Consider the following 23,547-nt stretch of genomic DNA (forward strand, 5'->3'; position numbering starts at 1 on the left):
GAGGGAAAGGATATAACATTGCCATCTAGAGGCTAGAGGCTTGGCAACATCTGATAATACAAAGCTATTGGCTTCGTTTACTGAAAGGGTCAGTGGAAAACGTCTTGTTTATACAGGTGTCTCTTTGAAGGAAAGAGAAAGCTTTGACCTGAAAAACTTTACTGAATTTGTTTGAAACCTAGCAAAAGCCAGATATAAGCACCCGGCAGGCCTAATCCGGCCCGCAGGCCTTGAGTTTGACACCCCTGCTCTAGTTCATTCCATGAACTAAACTTCATTCAAAATGTGGTCTGGCCAGTGTAGAATAAACCAGAACTAGCATTAACTATGATCTGACCACCAAGTAATTGTGTAGGGGGACATATACAAAAAGAATAGCAAATGGTTTTATATTTTATTGTTGTTTTGTAAGAAGACACAAACAGCTGAAGTATTCCATGTGACAAAGAGAGAATAAGTGGATTGATGTTTTTCTTTTTCTTCCTGATGTACCTGAGTCTTTTCTTAGTGAGATATGGGAGGATAATGAATATGAGCAAATGCAGTGAAAAGAAGGAAGGGGCGCGGGGGGAGGAATTAAAATGTTGTGGGGAAGCAATGGTGGAAGATGGTACCCAAGGAGAAGTGGTTGGAAATGTTACTGCCAGAGATCAAAATGACCACAACAGCAGGAGATTCTCTTGGTTCTGATGGATCTCTCAGCAACAATCAATACCATTGATTGTAGTATCTTTGGACCATCTGGGAGTTGCTGGAGAAATCAATTACCATCAGTATGTTGATGATAATTTGTTGCATATCTCCACTCCCAACAGAACAGTAGACCTAATCAAAGTCTTTATCCAGTACATGGAGGCTGTCAGGGTCTGGATGATGGTTCAGCCTTGAAAATTTCTCCTTGAACAAGAAATTTTAACCAAGACTATTCCTGAGATTGTCATTTCTCAATTAGATTAGTTTAATTAATTCTATGTAGGACTTCCCTCAAGGATCATCAGAATCTATTGTTGTTGTTAGTTGTAAAGTCCTGTCTGACTCATTGCGGCCCCATGGACAACGTTCCTCCAGGCCTTCCTGTCCTCTCCATCCTCTGGAGTCCATTCAAGCTCACACCTACTGCTTCAGTTACTCTATCCAGCCACCTCATTATCGGTCGTCCCCTTCTTCTTTTGCCCTCAATCATTCCCAGCATTAGGCTCTTCTCCAGTGACTCTTTCCTTCTCATTAGGTGTACTAGTGTTTGAGTTTCATCTTCAGGATCTGACCTTCTAAACAGCAGTCAGGGTTGATCTCCTCTAGAACAGACCGGTTTGAGCTCCTTGCAGTCTAAGGAATCGCAGGAGTTTTCTCCAACACCATAGTTCAAAGGCTTCAATTCTTCGACACTCAGCCTTAGGGTCCAACTTTCACAGCCATACATTGCAACTGGGAAAACTATAGCCTTAACTATCCACACTTTTGTTGACAGGGTGATGTCTCTGCTTTTTAATATGCTGCCTAGATTTGCCACACCTTTCCTCCCCAGGAGCATGTGTCTTCTAATTTCTTGGATAATTTCAAAGGAAGTGGCTTATAATGATGGGTCAAGCTCCATATACTCAGTCCAATACCAGTCATCCAACTCATCTGTTGCACTATATCCAGATCTGGGCACTGAACTTATAACAACATGCCACACAAAGAGAGAATCTATTCTTTTATTCTTCAAGGATTGCACCACTTTCATTGTCTTTTGGGTGGATAATCCAGTTTATTTAAATTATAGCGGGTGCTTAACATACTTATTCTAGTACTTATTTTCAACAAAAAAGGAGAGAGTAGTTTGACATAATCACATGGCTGTGCCCTTCCAAGGGGACCAGACACAAAAAAGAATCAAACTGATCCCAGTTGAGCTTTAAGCTTATAAGAAAAAGATTATAAGGTACAGGTAAGATTCCCCTCGCACATATGTGCTAGTCATTTCTGACTCTAGGGGGCGGTGCTCATATCTGTTTAAAAGCTGAAGAGCCAGTGCTATTCAAAGAGTCTCTGTGGTCATGTGGCCGGCATGACTAAATGCCGAAGGCACACGAACACTGTTACCTTCCCACCAAAGATGTTTCCTATTTTTCTACTTGCATTTTTACATGCTTTCAAACTGCTAGGTTGGCAGAAGCTGGGACAAGTAACGGGAGCTCACTCTGTTATGAGATGCTAGGGATTTGAACCACGGAACTGCCTATCTTTCTGATGGACAAGCTCAGCGTTTTAGCCACTGAGCCACCGTGTCCCTCTTAGAAAGATTATAGACATTATCTATTTTGAAACAGCTTTGATTTTTAAATAAAAAACTGAAGTCATCTTTTGTTTTAAAGACTTTTGATGTCTGGTTCCTTAATCTGACCATTTTTAAGTAGAAATAAGTGACAATGGATAACTTTCAACATTTTGACAACATTCCAAAAATTGCATTCCATTCCCATTTATAACTGACAAGAGTTCATAAATGTGTTTTTAACTAACAAAGTGAAACACAGAGGTGTGATTGGAGGTAAATTTTTAACAGTTAGGTTACTTGTAAATCATAGATTACCCTATAAATTAAGACGAGAAGGCTAAATTAACTCAAAAGTGATTTATGTTCAGAAGAATATTATATAAAAATAATATGGTTGCAAACAAGAAAATACGAATTTTGGATGGAATGCCAAGCAAAATGAACTTCCATTGAATTTGCTAATGCCTACACTATAATTCAAACTATTAGTTTTGTCTAATGTTGAAATTTAATTTGGTCTTCCCTTTTCAGACTTTAAAAACTAACCATTTTGTCTATAAAGAAAAAGAATCCAAAATCCATATTACTGGAACACTTTACTGCCTTTACTATAACTCTTCATTAAGCAAGCTGGTAAACAAAGAAAAAGAGAATAATTAGGCCAAGAAGCTATTTTAAGTTGGGGTCATGCATCGTAAGAAGAAAAAAATCCATTTAGTTTTGAATTTGTCAAGATGAGTAAATTCACTCATATGGATTTGTAAATCATGTTTACCAGTGGTGAAATCTAATTCACCACCACCACCAGTTCTGTAGGCGTGGCTTGGGAGGGTCATGGGACTGGGTGGGCATGGCCAACTTTTTTTTCCACTTTCAGCTATTTTTTTTTAGCTTTTTAAAGCACTGCCGGTTTGGACGAACTGGCAGGAAAAAAATGCTTTAAAAATCTATTTTAAAAAACCTTCCAATGATCGTGCGGCTTATATGTGCGCTGTGCGATCGTCGGAAGCTTTTTAAAAAGCTTTTTAAAGCATTTTTCCCCTGCCAGTTCACCCAAACCGGCAGAGAAAAAATGCTTTAAAAAGTGGGGAAAAAAGCTTCTGACGATTTATATTATATGTAAATCCAGCACTCTAATATCTTCACAAAACCCTATTGAGTAAAATATAGCTTTGCATGGTGTGCGAATCTAGCATTGTCCCAGAAGAAGCCAAAGCAGGCTAGCAAAGCTTGATTTCGCATAGTGCATTATGTATTGATTATCTGTTGAAAAGCCATAATTGGGTGGATTCACACATAATGAATATAAACAAGCTTTTTTTAAATTGCTATGTAGACTTTAAGAGAACACATGTAAGCTGCTAATGTTAAACACCATGACATAACTTGGGTAAAATACCACCTTTTTAATTTGAAAAAAAAAAACCATGTTTTTTTTTTCTTATGTCCCATCAAGTTATTTTTGACGCCTAGTGGATTACATAGAGATTTTATACCAGGGAACCAAAAGGATTATATTGTGGCCAAATCCTTGTGATTTGAAACTCTTTGTGGGAATCTGGGCAATGACCACTGGATTGTGTCAAACTCTTCTGCATGTTTGAGCCTCACTTTAATCATAATAATAGGCCCAGCCTTTAAAACCATTTACTCTATCAATCCCAGTAATGCCATCTGGTCTTTCAGGTCTCGAAACAAGTTCCTTAAGCAGAAAAGGAGCAGGAAGATCTTGGCTGCCAGAGAGGAAAAAGATTTTTCTTTGCAATCCATTTTGCCACCTTAACCCATGAATGTTAAAAAAAAAAAAAAAAAAAAGTTAAATTGCCAGTAATTATCTTCTGAAAAAAAGTTTGCATTTTATTTACTTTCAATTTAAAAGACTGTTCAGGACAGTCATGGAACAATAATAAAATTATAATGCAGAGACAATGCACTTTAGGCCAAAGAATTCTCCAGCTGCTCAAAATAAGACCAGGTCTTATTTTCTTTTGGGTCCCAAAGTAAGCACTAGGGCTTATTTTGGGATGTCTCCCCCCCCCTTCCCTGGTACAGAAGGCCCACTTCTTCTGCTTGCTCATGGCAGGGCAGGAGGCCAAACAGCACATCAGCGGCACCATCATGGGGCAGGAGGGAATGGAGCTGCCCCGTATCGGCTTACCTCAGGGCTCTCGCAGCCAGGCCACCCATGCCCCAATACCTGCCTCACGGCCATGGCACTAGCAGCCCTACCCCGCATGGCCTCCGACCCACTTCTTCTGCTTGCTCAAGGCCACAACAGAGCAGGAGTCCAAGCAATGGACCGGTGCCGTGGCCATGAGGCATGGTGGATGGAGCTTCCCCATGCGCCTCACAGCGGCTTACCTCAAGGCCCTTGCCACCAGGCCATCTTCACCCCAATACATGCCTCCCCTCGTGACTGCGGCACCAACACACCATTCAGCCTCCTGCTCCATTGTAGCTGTGAACAAGCAGAAGTGGCCGGTGGCCACATGGGCTCCTGCTGTACATGGATATTGGTGTTGCTGCCACGAGGCAGGGGTCGGAGTGTAGATGACCTGGCTGCGGGGGCCCTTAGGTAAGCCGCTGGAGGCGCATGTGGGGCAGCTCCATCACCATCCTGCCTTACCTCATGGACGTTGCACCACAAGCAACAAGACGGAAAGGGCAGCTGACCGGTTGCGGAGGGTCTTAAGTAGGGCTTATTTGGGGGGTAGGGCTTATATGAGGTGCACATGTAAAAACATACTGTGACTTATTTTCAGGAGAGGTCTTATTTTCAGGGAAACAGGGTATTTTAGACTATTAGCCTGGCAAGAAGAGATAGATTAATCAAGGCCTTAAATAACAACAATGTTACTTAACCTTGGTAACTTTTAAGATATGTGGACTTCAGCTCCGAGAATTCCCCAGCAAACTGTCCCTGAGTATTTCTGCTGAAGCCTTCAAGGGAGAGATTTTTCTATGAATTTCTGTGGTCTTTTTAAAACAGGCATCATAGTAGGATCCATAGGAAAATTAAAAAATGTTGCTTCACTCTTTTGGCAACAGCCATTCTAATGATGCCATCTGCTGCAATTATTTTATTTTATTTTATTTTAGCCTTTTTTCCAAGAACCTCTTCTCCTTCCTTTTCTAACTCCCTGTCCATTTAATTCTACTTTAAAAGCATTTAGCAATTAGCATTTGTTTAAAAATATTAGTTATTAATGTTAAATATTATACATAATCTACAGGAGATACAACTAAAAGACTGTGCATATTTCAAAGGAGAACCTAACCCATTTTATAAAAATCTATACTAAGAGAGAAAAGGGGAGGAGGAATCCTACATTATACAAAAAAAAAGTCCCAAAAAAGAGAAAAGAATGGAAGAGTCCATTAAAAATCCATTTTAAGGAATCCATTTAAAAAAGTCCATTAAAAAAAAGTAGATAAAGACCAAATTCAAACTTTTAAAGTTGACTATTATTAGTAAGGCATCTTTTATCACTGGGCATATAGAAGTGCATAAACACTATTTTTACCACTTCTACAAACTTGATACTTCCAAAGCTCTACAGAGATGGAAGAATTCCAAATTCTTGGGATATAATAATCTGTAACCTATACTGTCTTGAAGAACCTGGTTAATCATTGTAATATTTACCCACTAAGGATTTACAAGTGAACAAGCCCGTAAGACAAATACCCAAGTCCCTTCAAACTTATTACAGCTCTAGCACAAAAAGAGTGACATTAAATGTTTATTGAACATTATTTGAGGAGTCCAAAAGACCTTGGCTGTGTGTATCTCTGTCGTGAATCAATCTATGCCAGGGCTGTCAAACACAAGACCCGCAGCCCAGATGTGGCCTGTGATGTGATTGGATTCAGCCCGTAGGGCCGTTCCGGAAATGTAAGGAGCAAATGGGGAGTGGTGTCAAGATGGCCACACCCACCCAGTTGGCCATGCCCACCCAGTTGGTCACACTACCCATTCAGCCCTAATGCATCCATCAATGAAATTGAGTTTGACACCCCTGGTCTATGTACTTTCTGTAATGTTAGTATAGATTTCAGGCAGTATGGTATGTTGATTACCTCCTGGACCCACACACAGTAGCTATATTAAATTACCTTAAGCTGGTCTGTTACAAATTAATATGATAATCCTAGTTTTTTCAACATCACAAAGCACTTAGACTTACATACCTCTCCACAGTGCTTTATAGCAGTGGCCCTCAATCATTTGGGCATCAGGGACCAGTTACTTGCAGAGATGTTTTTACATGGACCGGAAGGGGCGTGGTTTTGTGTGCTGCCTGCATCCTGTGGATGGGGCATTCCTTGTTTGCGCGGACTGGTTTCTGGCATGCCGCAGATTACTGCCAGTCCATGGACCGAGGGTTAAGGACCTCTGCTTTACCATATTCTCTGAGCAGTTTACAATATCAGCCTATTGCCCCAACAATATAGGTCCTCATTTACCAATCTCGGAAGGATGGAAGGATGAACCAGCCTTGAGCACATCACAATTGAACTCCTGATTATGGATAGAGTTAGCCTGCAATGCTGCATTCTAACCACTGAGCCACCACAGCTCAAGTCAATGGAGGGGAAGGCTGATATGCAAACTCAATAATAAACTATTTCAATATTACTTACATATTGCACAATTCCCTCTAATGGATTTAGTATCCAGCAAAACATGCTGTGCAACTACAACTACAGGGTTAGAAAAGGAGAGATAAGTGAAGGTTGGGTCTGCTTTTTTATTCTCTACCAGGGAATAATATTAGTCCATTGTGTCCTGGAAAAGTGGTTTCGCTTTGTGGAGAGGAATGTAATTTTAAAAGGAGGGATATCGGTTTTCCAAATAGAAACCCTCTGGCTCAGTTCAGATATGGCTAAGCAATAGGAGCAATTATTCATGTTTTATTTATATTTCGCATTTCTTAACCACCTGTCTCCCTTATAGCAATAACTAGAAATAAAAAATTGGTAACTTCTTTCACAAGCTTTCTGGAACCTCTGAATTATCCTCTTTAGACCATCTTTCAAAACAGGAATTGGGAACTTGTGAACCTCCAGATAATACTGAATTATAACTCTGGATATTCTTCCATTTGGCTGCTTAACTGGGGCTACTGGCAATTGTAGTTAAAGACATCTGAAAAATCCAGCCACAGGTTCCCCACCTTTCTTCTAAAGTACAAGGCATACAACATCCCACAAATCATTTTGGGCACCTTCAGACATTCTGACACACAACAGCTATCTATCTGCAGCTGTTTACGCAGCCTTTTCTTCCAAAGCTCTCATATCTCCTACATTCAATAGCATGTGGTCAGGGGTTGGCTTCAAAAATTTCAGCCACGAGTTCTCTGCCCGGTTGCTGGGTGGGTGTGGGGCATGGCCTAGTCGGCCTCCTGCACCGCAGCGTTTTGGTCTTCCCCAGGCTCCAGTGGCTTTCCTCAAGCCTCTGGGAGGGCAAAAACTGCCTCCCCCAGGCTCCGAAGGCCTTCCGGGAGCCCCATTTTTCCCCCTCCCCTAGCCACCACGCACTTACTTTGCATCCAAAATGGCCGTGAGGAGTCTCCTAGGGGAGGGGCAGGGTGGGAGGGGAGGGGAGGGGTGGGAGGGCCAGCCAGAGGTGGGAGTTAACAGCCATAACGTTAGCTACGGGTTCTCCCAAACCCAGTTGAACCGTTAGCAGCCCACCCTTGCATGTGGTCGGTATTGAGTAGCCTTGAAAGATAAGGTGCAGACCAAGCTTATCCTATCAGCAAAGACCAAGGTTACAATGCCAGATAGGAAAAGTTTATTAAAAACAACGTAAGTGGCAACACTGAGCCACTTCCACACTATTGTCAAGAAAACTACATTGCTGTGTCTTCAAAGTCAAGAGAAGTTAAGTATGTGAAGGGGATTTATATCTGCATCTCTGCACTTAGGAACACCAGAGATTTCTCACCTGGTCCTGGAACTTTTTAACTCAAAAAGGAAGAGGTGAACCTGGAGGGCACTCTATTCTGCGGGTCCTTTTCCCTCCAAGTTAAAAAAAAATTAATATTGTGCAGGTAATGCTCAACTTACGGCCACAACTGAGCCCAAAATTTATGTTGTTAAGGGAGGAATTTGTTACTTGAGTTTTGACCTATTTTTCTTGCCATGTTTGTTAAGTAAATAATTGCAATTGTTAATTGAGTCTGGGACACTGCAACCATCAAAAATATGAGTCAATTGTCAAGCATCCAAATGTAAATCACACGGGAATGCTACAACGGTCATTAAGTGTGAAAAAACGATCCACTCACACTTTTCAGCGCACTTCGAACGGTCACTATAAACAAACTGTTGTAAGTCGAGGACTAACTGTAATGCTTTTGACAATGATCTGTAATGAGTCCTCTGGCAGGCATAACCTCACAGTAAAAACACATGTCCTGTATTGAAACTCAGCGCATCTATCAAATAATGGAACAGGATGTCTTTGGGGGTTCTTGTCCCAAAGGTGCTTTGTTTCCCCAAGAGGCAACTGGACTTTCTTGTTTTTCTTTGAAGACCTTTTGCTTCCCATCCAAGAAGCTTCTTCAGCTCTGACTGGACGGTGGGGTGGAATTGAAACAAAATCACCTTTTGGGATAATGGAAGGGGAGTTGAGCCACGTGCGAAGGAAGGGTGGCAGCCAGGCTCCTTCTCCCTTCCCGGAGCTCCTTCTCCAGCCAGGTTCCTTCTCCCTTAAACCCCTCCAGCTCGTGTGAACCTCCCTCTGTCTCTTTCCCGCTTCCCGTTTCCAGCTTCGCTTTTTAAAAAAATAAACAAACATTTCTAGCTGCCAATCTTGAAGTTCACGGCGGCGGCAGGAAACCGGGGCAGAAGAAACACGTGCGAGCAACTCGGAAACGCCAGCTTGGAACCTCCTGGTCCCACCGGCTGCGCAAGGCGCCCTCGCCCTCCGTTTGGAAGAACCGGGGTAACCCGAAGGCGGCTTGGGGTGGGGTGGGGTGGGGTGGGGTGTGAGGATGTCCATCGCCTGGGGGGGGGGGGCTTCCAAGCCGCGGAGTTCTCCTCCCCCTCCCTTCCCCACGCAGCTTGCAAGCGGGTTGCCCTCCCCGGTTCTTTGCGAAGCGCCCTTTGCACCTTTTCGGCTACTCACCATGTACAGAGTTTCTCCCTCAGGCGGAGCCAGAGGTTGGAGATGCAGGAGGAGCGCGGCAGGGAAGTCTCCGCTGCTGCTGGCGGCGGCGGCGGAGCGGCCGGGTGGCCGTTTTCCAGCACCGAAGCGCAGCGCACGCTCTCCATGACGAGCTTGCGAGCAGCTCTCACTTCCAGCCCGGCTCCGGGATGCTCGCAGAAAGGGCCGCACCGGAGGAGGGGGAAAGGGCGGGGCCACTGCCGCGCCGCCCGCTCCGGTTCTACAACCTGGCGCCCGCCTTCGGGCTCGCTCCTTTGGCTCCTGCCCACAAGGCAGGCCCGAGGGGAAGGTGGCGGGAGCGTCCCGGCCAGCGATAGGCAGCCCGCCTGTATTTCGAATCCGCCTGCTGTGCTTTGTTTGCGCGGGTTATTGCGGGCCAATTCGCAGAACAAGAATAACGGGAATAAAAACGGGGCATCTTTTTTTATCCAGGCTTTAAAAAATCCTTTGATTTTTATCCTGGGTTAGCGAGGCTGGCTCGCCTCTATCCCTGAAATAAATAAATTAAAACTCCGCCGTTGCCGGTCCCAAGCCCGAATGAGAAAGGAGGAGGGTTGGGGTCAGGTTGGCAACCTGGCCCCATAAAAAAAAACCGCCAACCCATACAATATGGTGAAAGAAACGAATAAAAATTTTATACCGCATTATTATTATTATTATTATTATTATTATTATTAATAATAATAATAATAAAAATAATCAGGAGCATTGAAGAAAGAAACAGAAGGCTTTATTTTGGCAGCTCAAGAACAAGCCTTAGCCACAAACTGCATGAAGGCAAAAATTCAACCTGTTACCACCAATGGCAAATGTCGCCTCCGTAATGAGAAAGACGAGACAGTGGACCACTTGATCAGTGGGTGCAGCAACATTTCACAAACTGATTATCTACAACCATGACCGCGTTGCTAAGATCATTCACTGGAAATTGTACCAAAAGTTTGGATTTGAGTACAGCAAAAAGCACTGGGCCCATCAGGTTGAGAAGGTTTTGGAGAATGAGAAAGTCAAGATCTTGTGGGACTTCAGAATTCAGACTGACAGGCACTTGGTCCACAACACACCTGACATAACAATAGTTGAAAATAAAAGAGTATGGTTCATTGACATTACAATACCTGGAGATGCACGAATTGAAGATAAACAGCAAGAAAAAATCACAATGTACCGGGACTTGCAAATTGAAGTTGAGCGACTGTGGAAAAAGAAATTGTGTGTTGTCCCGATTGTAATTGGAACCCTTGGAGCAATACCTAAAGGGCTACCTCGCTATTTGGAAATTTTAAATTTATCAGACTTGAACATTCTGATTCTACAAAAAAACACCCTACTTGGAACAGCTTATATCCTCCGATGTTACCTTAACAGTTCCTAGGTCCTTGGTTAGGACTCAGGTTGTTGAGCTACCAACCAGCCCCATAGGCTGTGAATCTCACCAAAGATTAACCACGCAATAATAATCTTATTATTATTATTAATTCATTAAACGTGAAACTTAGTCAACTGAACATTTTAAAATGTATCACAAATATTATTGACTGGCACTGATGGTTGATACTGGTTGCTGCCAGCATCCTAGTTATCAACCTATTTATTATATACTTTATTCATTAAACATGAAACTCAGTCAACTGAACATTCGCAAATACCATTGACTGGTGCTAATGGTTGATACGGGTTTCTGCCAATGTCCTAGGTATCAACCAAGTACCTTCTTAAGATGTGCGATGTTCCGAGTACCACCGTTTTTTGCAGTTCCGCTGGAGTTATTGCAGGAAGCTGCAATTTGTTGGTGTATCTTATAAAGTTCTTGGACATGGTACCAAGTGCCCCAATGACAATGGGTATCACTGTTACATGTTTCATCCATAATTGGGTAGTTTCGATGGCCAGGTCGTGGTATTTCATATTTTTTTCCAGTTCTTTTTCTTCGGCTCTGGCATCTCCTGGTACTGCAATGTCAATAAATTGTACATTTTGGCCCTCTACAATCATGATATCTGGGGTGTTGTCCAAATGAGGGTCCATCTGTATTCGAAAGTCCCACAAGATATTAACCTTCTCATTTTTGGTAACCTTTTCAACTTTGTGCTTCCATTACTTTTTGGATATAGGTAAGTCATATTTTTTACATAATGACCAGTGGATTAATTTAGCAATTCCGTGGTATCTAGCTTTGTAATCAGTTTGTGCAATTTTGCTGCATTCACATATTAAATGTGAAACAGTGTCAACTGTTGTTGCAAAGTCGGCAGTTTGGATTTTTATATCTTTGTTCTCATGGCATTAGTTTGTAGTGCTTGTTCTTGACCAATGAGGATTCTTTCTTCATTGTTCCCATCTTAAGCCATGTCCATGTCAAGTTGTTATCACATTTCCCTTCCATGTTTTTCAAGTGCTGTCCATGCAAAGCTTTGGTTTTTATTATCATTATTATACTTAATTCATTAAACATGAAACTCAGTCTATTGTTGTTGCTGTTGTTGTTGTTGTTATGCACATTCCTTCCGTTTCTACAAAACAGCAATCGCAGCTTTGCTGGCTCGTGAACCATCATGGTTATTCCTACAGTACATGGGAATTTTTACTAGAGCCGTGTAAAATAGCAGGAAAGAAGATGCTAGTTTTCCAGCTGTCCAAAATTCTGCCTCAAGGCAGAATAAAGATAGAGGAGAAGCAACAGAGCCCCCAAACCTGGCTACAGTTTTTCAACAATTAGGTAACTACATTTATGGACAGCCTTATTTGTTATTCTATGCATTGTATTTTAAAGATAAAGCTTCCTTGGAGTTCAGATTGATTCCTGGTGACTCCACATGTGGTTTTCTTGGAAATCAAACAAAATATTCTTTTGACTTTCCAAGCTAGCTGGGTGAATTTCAATGCAAATACTAGGCATGTCTGAGCTTTGCTTGTTTCTTCTAACATCAGCCAAAGTTGGCTAGCTGGTGCCATCTGCTGTGTTCTCCTTTATATTTCTTACCTTTTTTCCAAGAATTTCTTCATTCTTCCATTGCCTCTTCTCCAATATAAGCCAAACTCAAAAGTCTGGAGGTTTACAATTTTCATTAAACCAAGTTTTAAAGTTGGACACTCAAGTCTTTTTCCAGTACTGTATATATATACTGTTTTCACAACTGTTCAAGTTTGTGGACAGTTTTCATTTGGTGAAATGATTCCTGATTGCTGGGCCATTTTTTGATAAAATTTAAACAGAGCCAATCTGATGGTTAAGGTGCTAGCCTAGAAACTAGGAGTCTCTGAGTTCTAGTCCCACTTCATGGAATCAAACTTTGGGTTCATGGTTATGATGGTTTCAGGCTCTCTGGGATCCTGGGATTGTCGTTTGAGACCTTCTTAGGGAGTTTCTGACGAAGTCAGTGGATTCACTTAAAAACCGCTTGCATACCATCACTCTGCTAAACAACTAATTTCCACAACACAGACAAAATATTGACTAAGACTGTATTACTGTTATTCTTCTCATCCTTTCTATTACCTATCTCTTTTTCTGCTTATGACTATAACCTTGTTGCTTGTATCTTTACCATTTATATTGTTTTATTTAGTTTCCTAGTATGATTTTGATTGCTTATTTAGTATCCTATGACTATCACTAAGGGTTGTATCTTATGATTCATGATGAATGTATTTATGACGACTATGAACATGATTTATCACTTATATATTTTAGGTACACTGAGAGCTTAAGCACCAAAGGCAAATTCCTTGTGTGTCCAATCATACTTGGCCAATAAAGAAATCTATTCTATTCCGTAGATCTTCAGTTTGCTTAACAATGATGGCAAAAAGGTCGTAAAATGGGGCACAATTCGTTTAACAACAGTCTTACTTAGCAATAGAAATTTTGGGCTCCATGGTGTCTTAAGCCGAGAACTACCTGTGGTCTTCTGGATCACATTTGAGATGCTGTTTTAACCCATAAAGAACATCTTATGAACCCGAGGTTACACGTCATGTGCAGTCGTTGTGGAGCAAAAGTTGCTCGTGTCCGTAGCATCCCAAAAGCTACACATGAGCGGTGCTAAATGGGTGACAGGGACCAGAGGCAGGCGTAGTGCTGTCCTGGGCCTCCCAGCCATGGCAAACAGAGAAGTATCAAATCAAATAGTCTAATATAGTGGTGTTAAACTGGCAGCCTGTGGGCCGGATGCGTCACGTGCAGGCCACGCCCACATCAGGTCTGTGAAGGGAAAAAACACCGCTATACATCACGTGATGGCAACCTGAGGAAGTGAGATGAACACCTGTGATCTAATACATATTTGTATGTATACAGGTAGCCCTCAACTTACAAGAGTTCATTTAGTGACTGTTCAAAGTAACAGTCGTGCTGAAAAAAGGGACTTATGATTTATGTTTTTCACCCTTACAACATTGCAGCATCCCTGTGGTCACATGATGAAAATTTGGATGCTTGGCAACTGGTTCATATTTATGGCCATTGCTGTGTCCCCTGGGGTCATTTGATTCTCCTTTGAGAGTTTCTGACAAGAAAAGTCAATGGGGAAACCAGATTCAACTAACAAGCTTGTTACTAAATTAACAGCTGCAATGGTTCACTTAACAACCGTGGCCAGAAAGGTCGTTAAACGGTGCAAAACCCACTTAACAAATGTTTCACTTAGCAAGATAAATTTTGGGCCCAATTGTGGTCATAAGGCGAGGACTACCTGTACTGCAATGCGTAATAAAAATGGCCAGGTAGCAGCTGGTGATATTTTGGGAAAATTACTGCAGACGGTTTTATTTCTCCAACTAGTCTTAACCCAAGAACATTATTTTCCTTGCAATCTATGAAGCACCCTTTATGGTAGAATCAGTGTGGCACATACTGTAGCAGACAATGTCAGAGAGCAGGCTATAATGGAAGAAAAGCAGAGTGAGGGTAGTCTGCTGTAAGTGCACACAACTGGGAGAAGAAACTTCATTGTTATACACATAATTCTCAATATACAACCACAATTGGGACCAGAATTGCTAAGCGCGTCACAGCTGATTTTATGACCTTTCTTTGCCCTGGTTATTACCATATTTTTCAGACTATAAGACGCACCGGAGTATAAGACGCACCATGATTTTGAAGAGGTAATTTTTTTAAAAACAGTTTTTGCACTCTGCAGGCCTCCCAAACCCTTTGCATACCTAGCAGAGCTTTGGGAGGCTGGTAGAGTGCTCCTAGGGGCTGGGGGGACAAAAATGAGCAAAAAATGGCAATTTTTCACAAAAATGGGCCATTTTTTGCAAAAAAAGGGGGGGCATGCAGAGGCTTTAGGAGGCTTGTAGAGTATTCCTGGGGGCTGGGGGGGGGCAAAAACAAGCCAAAACAGCCCGTTTTTTGCTCATTTTTGCCCTCATGGGTCCCCAGGACCACTTTGCAGGCCTCCCAAGCCAACTGCACGTCCATTTTTGCAAAGGGAGAGAGGTTTTGGGGGGCCAAAAATACTGTATTCATCCAGATTTTCACCCTCTTTTTAGGGGGGGGAGAAAAGTGTGTCTTATTCTTTGAAAAATACGGTGAGTGAATCATGGCAGATGCTAACAGAATCATGTCATTGTTAAACAAATTCATTTCCCGGATTGACTTTGCTTGTCAGAAGCTGGCTAGGAAGGTCGAAAATTCACATGATCCCAGGAGGTTGCAACCATCATAATTACATGCAAATTGCCAAGCACCCAATTGTTGATCATGTGACCGTGGGGATGTTGTAACAGTTGGGGGTAACCTTTTTTCAGTGACGTTGTAACGTCAAATGGCTGCTAAACAAAAGGTTGTAAGTAGATTACTATCTCTAACTTGATTTAAATGGCTGTAAGTATGCACAGTTCCCACTGTGAAATGACCTATTACGAGTGAAAATGTGGACCATTGCAGAGATTTCAGCAGGTTTCATATTCAGCAGGTTCTGACCAGTTCTGGAGAACCGGTAGTGGAAATTTTGAGTAGTTCGGAGAACCAGTGAATACCACCTCTGACTGGCCCCGCCCCCATCTATTCTCTGCTACCCAAGTCCCCTTAGATCAAGAGGGAATGGAGATTTTACATTATCCTTCCTGTGGAGTGGGGAGGGAATGGAGATTTTACAGTATCCTTCCCCTGGAGTGTGGAGGGAATGGGGATTTTGCACCATCCTTCTCCTGGAGTGGGGAGGGAATGTAGATTTTGCAGTATCCTTCCCCTGGAGTGGGGAGGGAAAGGAGATTTTACAGTATCCTTCCCCTGGAGTGGGGAGGGAATGAAGATTTTACAGTATCCTTCCCCTGGAGTGGGGAGGGAAAGGAGATTTTACAGTATCCTTCCCCTGGAGTGGGGAGGGAATGAAGATTTTACAGTATCCTTCCCCTGGAGTGTGAAGGGAATGGGGATTTTGCACCATCCTTCTCCTGGAGTGGGGAGGGAATGGGGATTTTGCAGTAACCTTCCCCTGGAGTGGGGAGGGAAAGGAGATTTTACAGTATCCTTCCCCTGGAGTGGGGAGGGAATGAAGATTTTACAGTATCCTTCCCCTGGAGTGGGGAGGGAAAGGAGATTTTACAGTATCCTTCCCCTGGAGTGGGGAGGGAATGAAGATTTTACAGTATCCTTCCCCTGGAGTGTGAAGGGAATGGGGATTTTGCACCATCCTTCTCCTGGAGTGGGGAGGGAATGGGGATTTTGCAGTATCCTTCCCCTGGAGTGGGGAGGGAAAGGAGATTTTACAGTATCCTTCCCCTGGAGTGGGGAGGGAATGAAGATTTTACAGTATCCTTCCCCTGGAGTGGGGAGGGAAAGGAGATTTTACAGTATCCTTCCCCTGGAGTGGGGAGGGAATGAAGATTTTACAGTATCCTTCCCCTGGAGTGTGAAGGGAATGGGGATTTTGCACCATCCTTCTCCTGGAGTGGGGAGGGAATGGAGATTTTGCAGTATCCTTCTCCTGGAGTGGGGAGGGAATGGAGATTTTGCAGCATCCTTCCCCTGGAGTGGGGAGGGAATGCAGATTTTGCAGTAACCTTCCCCTGGAGTGGGGAGGGAATGGAGATTTTGCAGTATCCTTCCCCTGGAGTGAGGAGGGAATGAAGATTTTACAGTATCCTTCCCCTGCCATGCCCACCAAGCCACGCCCACAGAACCAGTAGTAAAAAAAAATTGAATCCCACCATCGGACCATAGCTCTATATTTGTTTATCACATGTATATTTGCCACCCATTTTTAGGAGCTTAGGAGCTGCATGCATGCTCCTTCCCTTTTCATTTTATCTCACTACAGCATGGTAAGTTAGGCTGAAATAGCGTTACTTGTCAAGGTCACAAAATAAGTTCCACAACAAGAGATTTCACTCTCGCTGCTGCACCTGGGCTCAGCTGTACATTGCATGAAGCATTGTGTCGTTATTGGGCTTTGTTTTTTGTTTTTTGTTTTACCTCCAGGCTATTTTTGCTTTGGGGTTTTTCAGGCCACTTTTATACACTTTTTTTTTTCTAAAAATGTACTGCTTTTTCTGAACAGTATTGATTCAGATGTACCGACTGCACAGCATTATAACTCATGCCAGGAGGCTCGTCTTTAAAAGTGTAGAACGGGCTCTGCAACATTTCCTCCCTCGTAGCTTCTGATGACTCGAATTTGGCCTGGAGTGATGAGAAGACATTCAGCAGGCGGGAAATTCATGGTTGTCTTCCATTTCTTCTCTGCTGGAAACAGGGATGTTTGATAACAGGGTTTTGCAAGACTTCCACTGCCCTTGAAGGAGGAAAATACTCTGCTTTTACACAAAGCATATCCTGGGTGGTATTTTCAGATACACTGGTCCATACGTCCCAGAGAGTTTGCATTTTGATGCTCTTCCATTATTCCAATAATAATGGAATAATTGTTAAATGGATCTGGTTTCCCCCCCCCCCCCCCATTGACTTTGCTTGTCAGAAACTTGCAAAAGGGAATCACATGACACAGCAACTTGATGTGCCAGTGCCTTGACGTGATGTGCCAGTGCCTGGAGGCTGTCGGGATCTGGATGGGGGTCAACAAGCTTGCACTCAATCCAGACAAGACCGAGTGGCTGTTGTGTTTCCCTCCCAAAAATTTGGTTAGTAGTCCAATTTTTATGCCCCTCAGACAGGGTTCGCAATTTAGGAGTCCTCCTGGACCCACAGCTGACCTTAGAACATCATTTGTCGGCTGTGACCAGGGGGGGCATTTGCCCAGGTTCTCCTGGTGCACCAATTGCGTCCCTACCTGAACCGGGAGGCACTCGCAACAGTCACTCATGCCCTCGTGACCTCAAGACTGGACTACTGCAATGCGCTCTACATGGGGCAGCCCTTGAAGAGCATTCGGAGACTTCAGCTCGTCCAGAATGCAGCCGCGCGAGCGATTGTGGGTGCACCTCAGTACACCCACGTTACACCTATCCTCCGCGAGCTGCACTGGTTACCGATTGGTCTCCGGATACGCTTCAAGGTGCTAGTCGTCACTTAGAAAGCCCTTCATGGTATTGGACCTGGGTACTTGAGAGACCGCCTGCTGCCAATTACCTCCCAAAGACCCATTCGATCACACAAGGTTGGCCTCCTCCGGGTTCCGTCTACCAGCCAATGCCATCTGGCTACTACCCGGGGGAGGGCCTTCTCTGTGGCAGCACCGGCCCTTTGGAACGAACTCCCCGCCGAGATTCGGACCCTCACCTCTCTCCAGGCCTTCCGAAAAGCCGTTAAAACCTGGCTGTGTCGGCAGGCCTGGGGTTGATGAATTCCCTTCCCCTCTCGATTGTGTGTCTGTTGGTTATTTTAAATGCTTGTATTTGTAGTTCTTGTGTTTCCCTTCCCCTCTTTGGTTTGTGAGCCGCCCTGAGTCCCGCTGGAAATAGGGCGGCATATAAATAAAACGAACCCTGAAACCTGAACTGCCGTAAATATGAACTAGTTGCAAGCATCTGAATTTTGATCATGTGACTACAGGGTGCTGCAATGGTGTAATGCAGTGATGGTGAAACTTTATGGCACCGAGGGCCAAAAAGGTTGCACAGAAACATCATACACTCACATCGCAGCCACGATCCAGAAAAGCCGAACTTCCAGGTTCTAGCATGCAGGTGCGCCCGACAATCAGCTTGCTGGTGTGCATGTGCATGCCGGCTTTCGGCACTGGCGTGCTTGCAAAGGGACTGCACTCCGGAAAAGCCAAACTAGGTTCTGGGATGCATGCTTGCCTGACAATCAGCTGGCTGGCACGCATGCGCATCCTGGTTTTTGGCACTGTTGCACACACGAAGGACAGCTGATCATTACACATGCATGGAGCCCAGGAACCTAGAAGACAAACAGGCAAGACTGCATGTGCTGGCCGACATGGCTTCATGTGCCACTTTGGGCACACCTGCCATAGGTTCGCCATCACGGGTGTAATGCATTCCCAAACCAAAGACAATGCACATTTTAAGGCAATATGTGAAAAGATCGGGTTGTAGATCATTACTTTACGTGAGAAATAAACTTAAAAATTAATGAATGCTTAGATTAACTAAAATAAAAACTTCACTTTACCTGTAGCGGTTTTTTAAAAAGCGCAAAAATGCACAAAATGACCACAGAAGCTAAGGTAAGGCTGCAAGGGGATATAGACAGAGCTACTGCATAACTAATGTGTCATCCTTTGTTTCTGTTGAGAAGGATAGCAAGTCATGAGGCAACCGACACTGACAAGTTCAAACCTGTGTGTTGAGTACCAAACAAATGGCAAGTGTGGGACAAAATTTTCTTGTGCAAATATGTTGAACATTCGATGAGTTTCAAAGAAGTTGAGTATCAAGCAGGGATGGGTTCCTGCCAGTTCTAACCTCTTCTATAGAAGAGGTTCCACAAATCTACCGTGCCATTTAGAACTGGTTCCAGCTCCCTCCCCCTGCCCATCCGCACCACACTTGCCTGGCCCACCGCTCACTGATTGGCTGGCTCACCAATCACCCCGCCAGCCTCTAAGAGTCCTGTCTAAAACTTAAAGTGTTAAAGCTGTCAAGTTTGAACACCCCTAGGGTTTTTTTTTCTAAAAGGTTAGAGGTGCAAGGGTCTTGTAACTTGACAGCTTTAAGACTTGCGTGCTTCAAATGCCAGAGTTTCTGAGCCAACATTTTGGTTGCTAAGCAAGAGTGTTGTTAAGTGTGTTTCATCACATTTTACAAGTTGGCCATGCCCACCCAGTCACATGACTGCCAAGCCACTCTCAGTCACATGGTTGGCAGGCCACTCCCACCCAGTCACATGGCCAGCAAGCCACTCCCACAAAGCAGGCCACACCTACAGAAGAAGTTCTAAAAAAATTGAAACTCACCACTGGTATCAAGGTACCTGTTGTGGTCTGCCAGCGATCAGCGGAGTTGGCAGAAGAGTCGGACAGTAAGGAGGTTTGGGAGGAGCATGGGCCAATGCTGGAGGCTGGGGAAGGCTTGGACGAGGGCTCTGTGTCGGAGACAGAGACGAGGCGAAGGCCGTCTAGCAATGATCAGGTGCCTATGGAGCTAGACAACAGTGAGGCAGAGGAACAGCTAGAAGCTGTTCCCAGTATGTGCATGCACAGAGTTGCCAGATGAAAAGAACAACTCAGAAATCAGGGTATATTTGGGAATAAAGTCACAGGTGGAAGGTGATTGGCCCCTCCCATAGGAAATAAAAGAGGAGCGAAAGGGGAGTGGGCTTTTGCAAGAAACTATTTGTTTGGTCAATCATTAGATTCATTCAGGAATGTGAAGATCTGTCTGTGAATCTCAGAGACTCTGTGCCCAGTCTTTCCTTGCACAGCACCTCGTTTGGAAAATATTTACGTCGCAGCTTTCCAAGATAGATAAGGTCTGTGGTCATAAATATTCCTTTGAAAGACTGTTTGCCAGGCCTTGCTGAATGTGAATAAGAGGAATTCACATTCGTTTAATAAAAGGGGTTTTGTCGGGACCAGAACTCTGTCTTGTGCTTTTTGGGGAAGCTCAGGTCAGAACAGTACCACTCTACTTCGTTGTTGTTGTTGTTTTTCGAGGAAGCTATCTCACTATATGGAATAAATTGCTCAAAGCTCTTTCCTTCTCATTCTGTCTTTGCAGAGCATTAAAATTCAAGGCACATGGTGTTCTTTCTCTCCCTTGTTTTGTCTGGTTCTAAGAGACATGGCCCTGAATGTTTATCCAATTGAATGTTTGATGGTTGGTACTGTAGTATAGTGCTTTACTTTCATCAGCATTCGTCCCCTCCTTAAATATAGCTGGTAAGAAAATAGTTTGGAAGAGGTTACATTTAGGCTGGGCTCAAAGCCAAATGCTTTTAAAATTTCCAATTTTAAATCCTCACTTCAGATGCCCATAAACTCTTACTGGAATTAGAAACAATTCCAACATTTTTTTTAACGGAATGTGTTTTAACAAAACATCACTGTGCATTTTACTCCATCGTTTCAACTGGATATTATTATTAGAAATATTTAAAGAGAACTCGTTACAGTACTTGAAGTCTGAGCTATTTTACACCATTAATTGCCTGGTTTGAAAGATTTCTAGATGGCCATTTTAATTTAAATAAATTTTATTTGAACAAAAAAGAAATGTCAGTCAGAAAACAGCAACTGTTTGTTAAGACAAATAAAATATATCTTCAATCTACAACTCTGTAATACTGCTACTTTTCCTTCCATAGAATCGTAAAATGCATGAATCAGAATGGTTTTCATACAGCTCAAAAAAAGTTTTGGGAAAAACCCAGTGAGGGGAGAACCATAGTATGTCCTAAAATAGCCAGCTCCTGAAAAACTAAATGGGGCTTAATATCCAGAAAATTCATAATTCTGATAGCTTGCCTGTAATCTTCTCCATGGCCCTTTTAAAGGGGGGTGCCAAGAAATAAATGTAGGTACTCCACATGTAGTGTACAGTGCACTGGTGAAATTCATTTTTTTTTACTATTGGTTGTGTGGGCGTGGCCTGGTGGGCATGGCAGGGGAAGGATACTGCAAAATCTCCATTCCCACCCCACTCCAGGGGAAGGATATTGCAAAGTCTCCATTCCCATCCAACTCCAGGGGAAGGATACTGCAAAATCCTCACTCCCTCCCCACTCCTGGGGTAAGGATATTGCAATTCTCCATTCCCTCCTCACTCCAGGGGAAGGATACTGCAAAATCCCCATTCCCACCCCACTCTAGGGCCAGCCAGAGGTGGTATTTGCTGGATCTCTGAACTACTCAAAATTTCCACTACTTGTTCTCCAGAACTTGTCAGAACCTGCTGAATTTCACCCCTAGTACAGTGGAAATATTACTTCCCATGATCTGGATGTTAATGCAGCCCAACATCTCATTGGCTTTAATAGCTGCTGCACAACAATGCTCGTTCATTTTAGCTGATGGTCCATAAAGACTTCTAGATTTTGTTTTTTCTTCCATGTTTTATTTATTTTATTTATGTAACACTAAAATTCCATTGAAAAGTGTATGATCTGGGTACAGTTTTTTTAAACAATCATAATCTACATATTTGTTGTTGAATTCTTCATAATAATATTAAAAATATAATAATATAATAGCAATAATACTTGACATCTTCTTTAGCAACTCCCATTAATATTTCCTCTTTTTATATCTCCTCCTTTCTGACCTGTTTTTTGTTGTCTAGCCATTGATAAAATACATCCCATATAAAAAATATATATTCAGTTTCTTCTTTATCCTTAATAGTGAGTGTTAATCTATCCATTTCTGCACATTCTAATATTCATCTGACGGAATCTCATCATTTTTCCATTGCTGTGCAAATACATTTCTGGTTGCAGTTAGTATATGTAAAACCATATATATAGTCTTTTTATCATATTTTTCCGGTATAATGCCCAACAAGAATATCTCTGCTTTCAAGTCTATGTGTTGCTTTATCATTTTTTCCAACCAAATATGTATTTCCGTCCAGTATTTTTTAGCTTTGGGGCATGTCCACCACATATGATAGTATGAACCAGATGATCGATTATACTTCCAGCATTTAGCAGATCTATCTTTATACATTTCTGCTAGTCTTGCCGGTTCAAAATACCATCTATAAAACATTTTATACAGATTTTCTTTGTATGCAGTTGATACAGTTGACTTCTAGATTTTGTTACATGTATTGGTATCAAGTCATATATCCCTATCTAGCACCTTTATTTTTCCTAACCAGTTAGAGAACTTAATATATGTTATGTTTTAACACCATCTTCTTGGATCTGAATGTTGAATAGAACATTCTATTTTGAAGGAAGACCAGTTAACATTTTGTTCTTTTTACTGTCTTGGCTTTATTGTTGCTTATAATCCTTTTAGATGATTGTTCCTTCTAGAAGTGTTGTTTCTTAGGCAGCAACTGAGGTTTGATTCATCTTAGAGCATATGTGCACCACATGCTTAAGGTGCTCCTGTCTTCTGCTCAAACTAAGCCAATTTAAGAAAATTGATTTTAGACTGAGCAGCTATGGCATCAGATTTCAAGTTGTTTAGTATAGAAAGAAGGTTAACATGTTCTCCCATTAGTAATGTGACCAGACGTCCCGATTTTGGTGGGATAGTCACGATTTCTAACAATTTGTCCCATGTCCCGCGGCATTTTTAAAAAGTCCCGATTTTGGCTTCATGTTGAAAGCACAGTGGATTTGCTTAAGAAATCCTAACCGGGGCAAGACAAAAGACACTCTGTCTAATCTCTCTCTGTGTCTCAGTACTTTCATTGAAGATATTAAAACGTTAAAGCAAGAAAACGGAACCCCCCGCCCGCCGCTTTTACTTCCTTTTATAAAAAAGATGACCCAGTACCATAGAGCTCCAGGAAATACTTTGGCTAGAGAAGTAGGGACTGTTCCTACCTGGATTTCCTGGAGGGAGGGGCACGGAGGTTGGCTTGTGTGGGAAAAATGGTGGCAAGGTTTCTTTGAAAAATATTTCCCTGGGACTAATTTCACCATTTTAATTTGCTCAGTTCTTTGTATTAACATCTACATCATTCTGGATTGACTTGGAGTGCCTGCCTGCTGGTAAGTGAGCCGGGTTTTTTTCTTTTATTTTTTAATATATTTTAAAATAATATTTTATTTATTGTGCAT

General features: G+C 42.7%; 1 protein-coding gene across 1 annotated transcript in view; it reads right to left on the reverse strand.

The window, feature by feature from the left end:
• The window catches only part of SLC35F2 (solute carrier family 35 member F2), a 38,389-nt gene extending 28,802 nt beyond the window's left edge, over window positions 1–9,587 (reverse strand). The window contains exon 1 of the mRNA XM_087721179.1: window positions 9,399–9,587. Within this exon, the coding sequence (XP_087577305.1) occupies window positions 9,399–9,544 (146 nt within the window). The 5' untranslated portion in view covers window positions 9,545–9,587. The remainder of the gene's footprint in view (window positions 1–9,398) is intronic.
• Window positions 9,588–23,547: the final 13,960 nt, after the last annotated feature.

The sequence above is a fragment of the Thamnophis sirtalis genome, unplaced genomic scaffold (assembly GCF_051295495.1).
Source record: "Thamnophis sirtalis isolate CommonGarterSnake01/CBP01778 unplaced genomic scaffold, rThaSir2_p1.2 scaffold_8, whole genome shotgun sequence".
Classification (NCBI taxonomy): domain Eukaryota; kingdom Metazoa; phylum Chordata; class Lepidosauria; order Squamata; family Natricidae; genus Thamnophis; species Thamnophis sirtalis.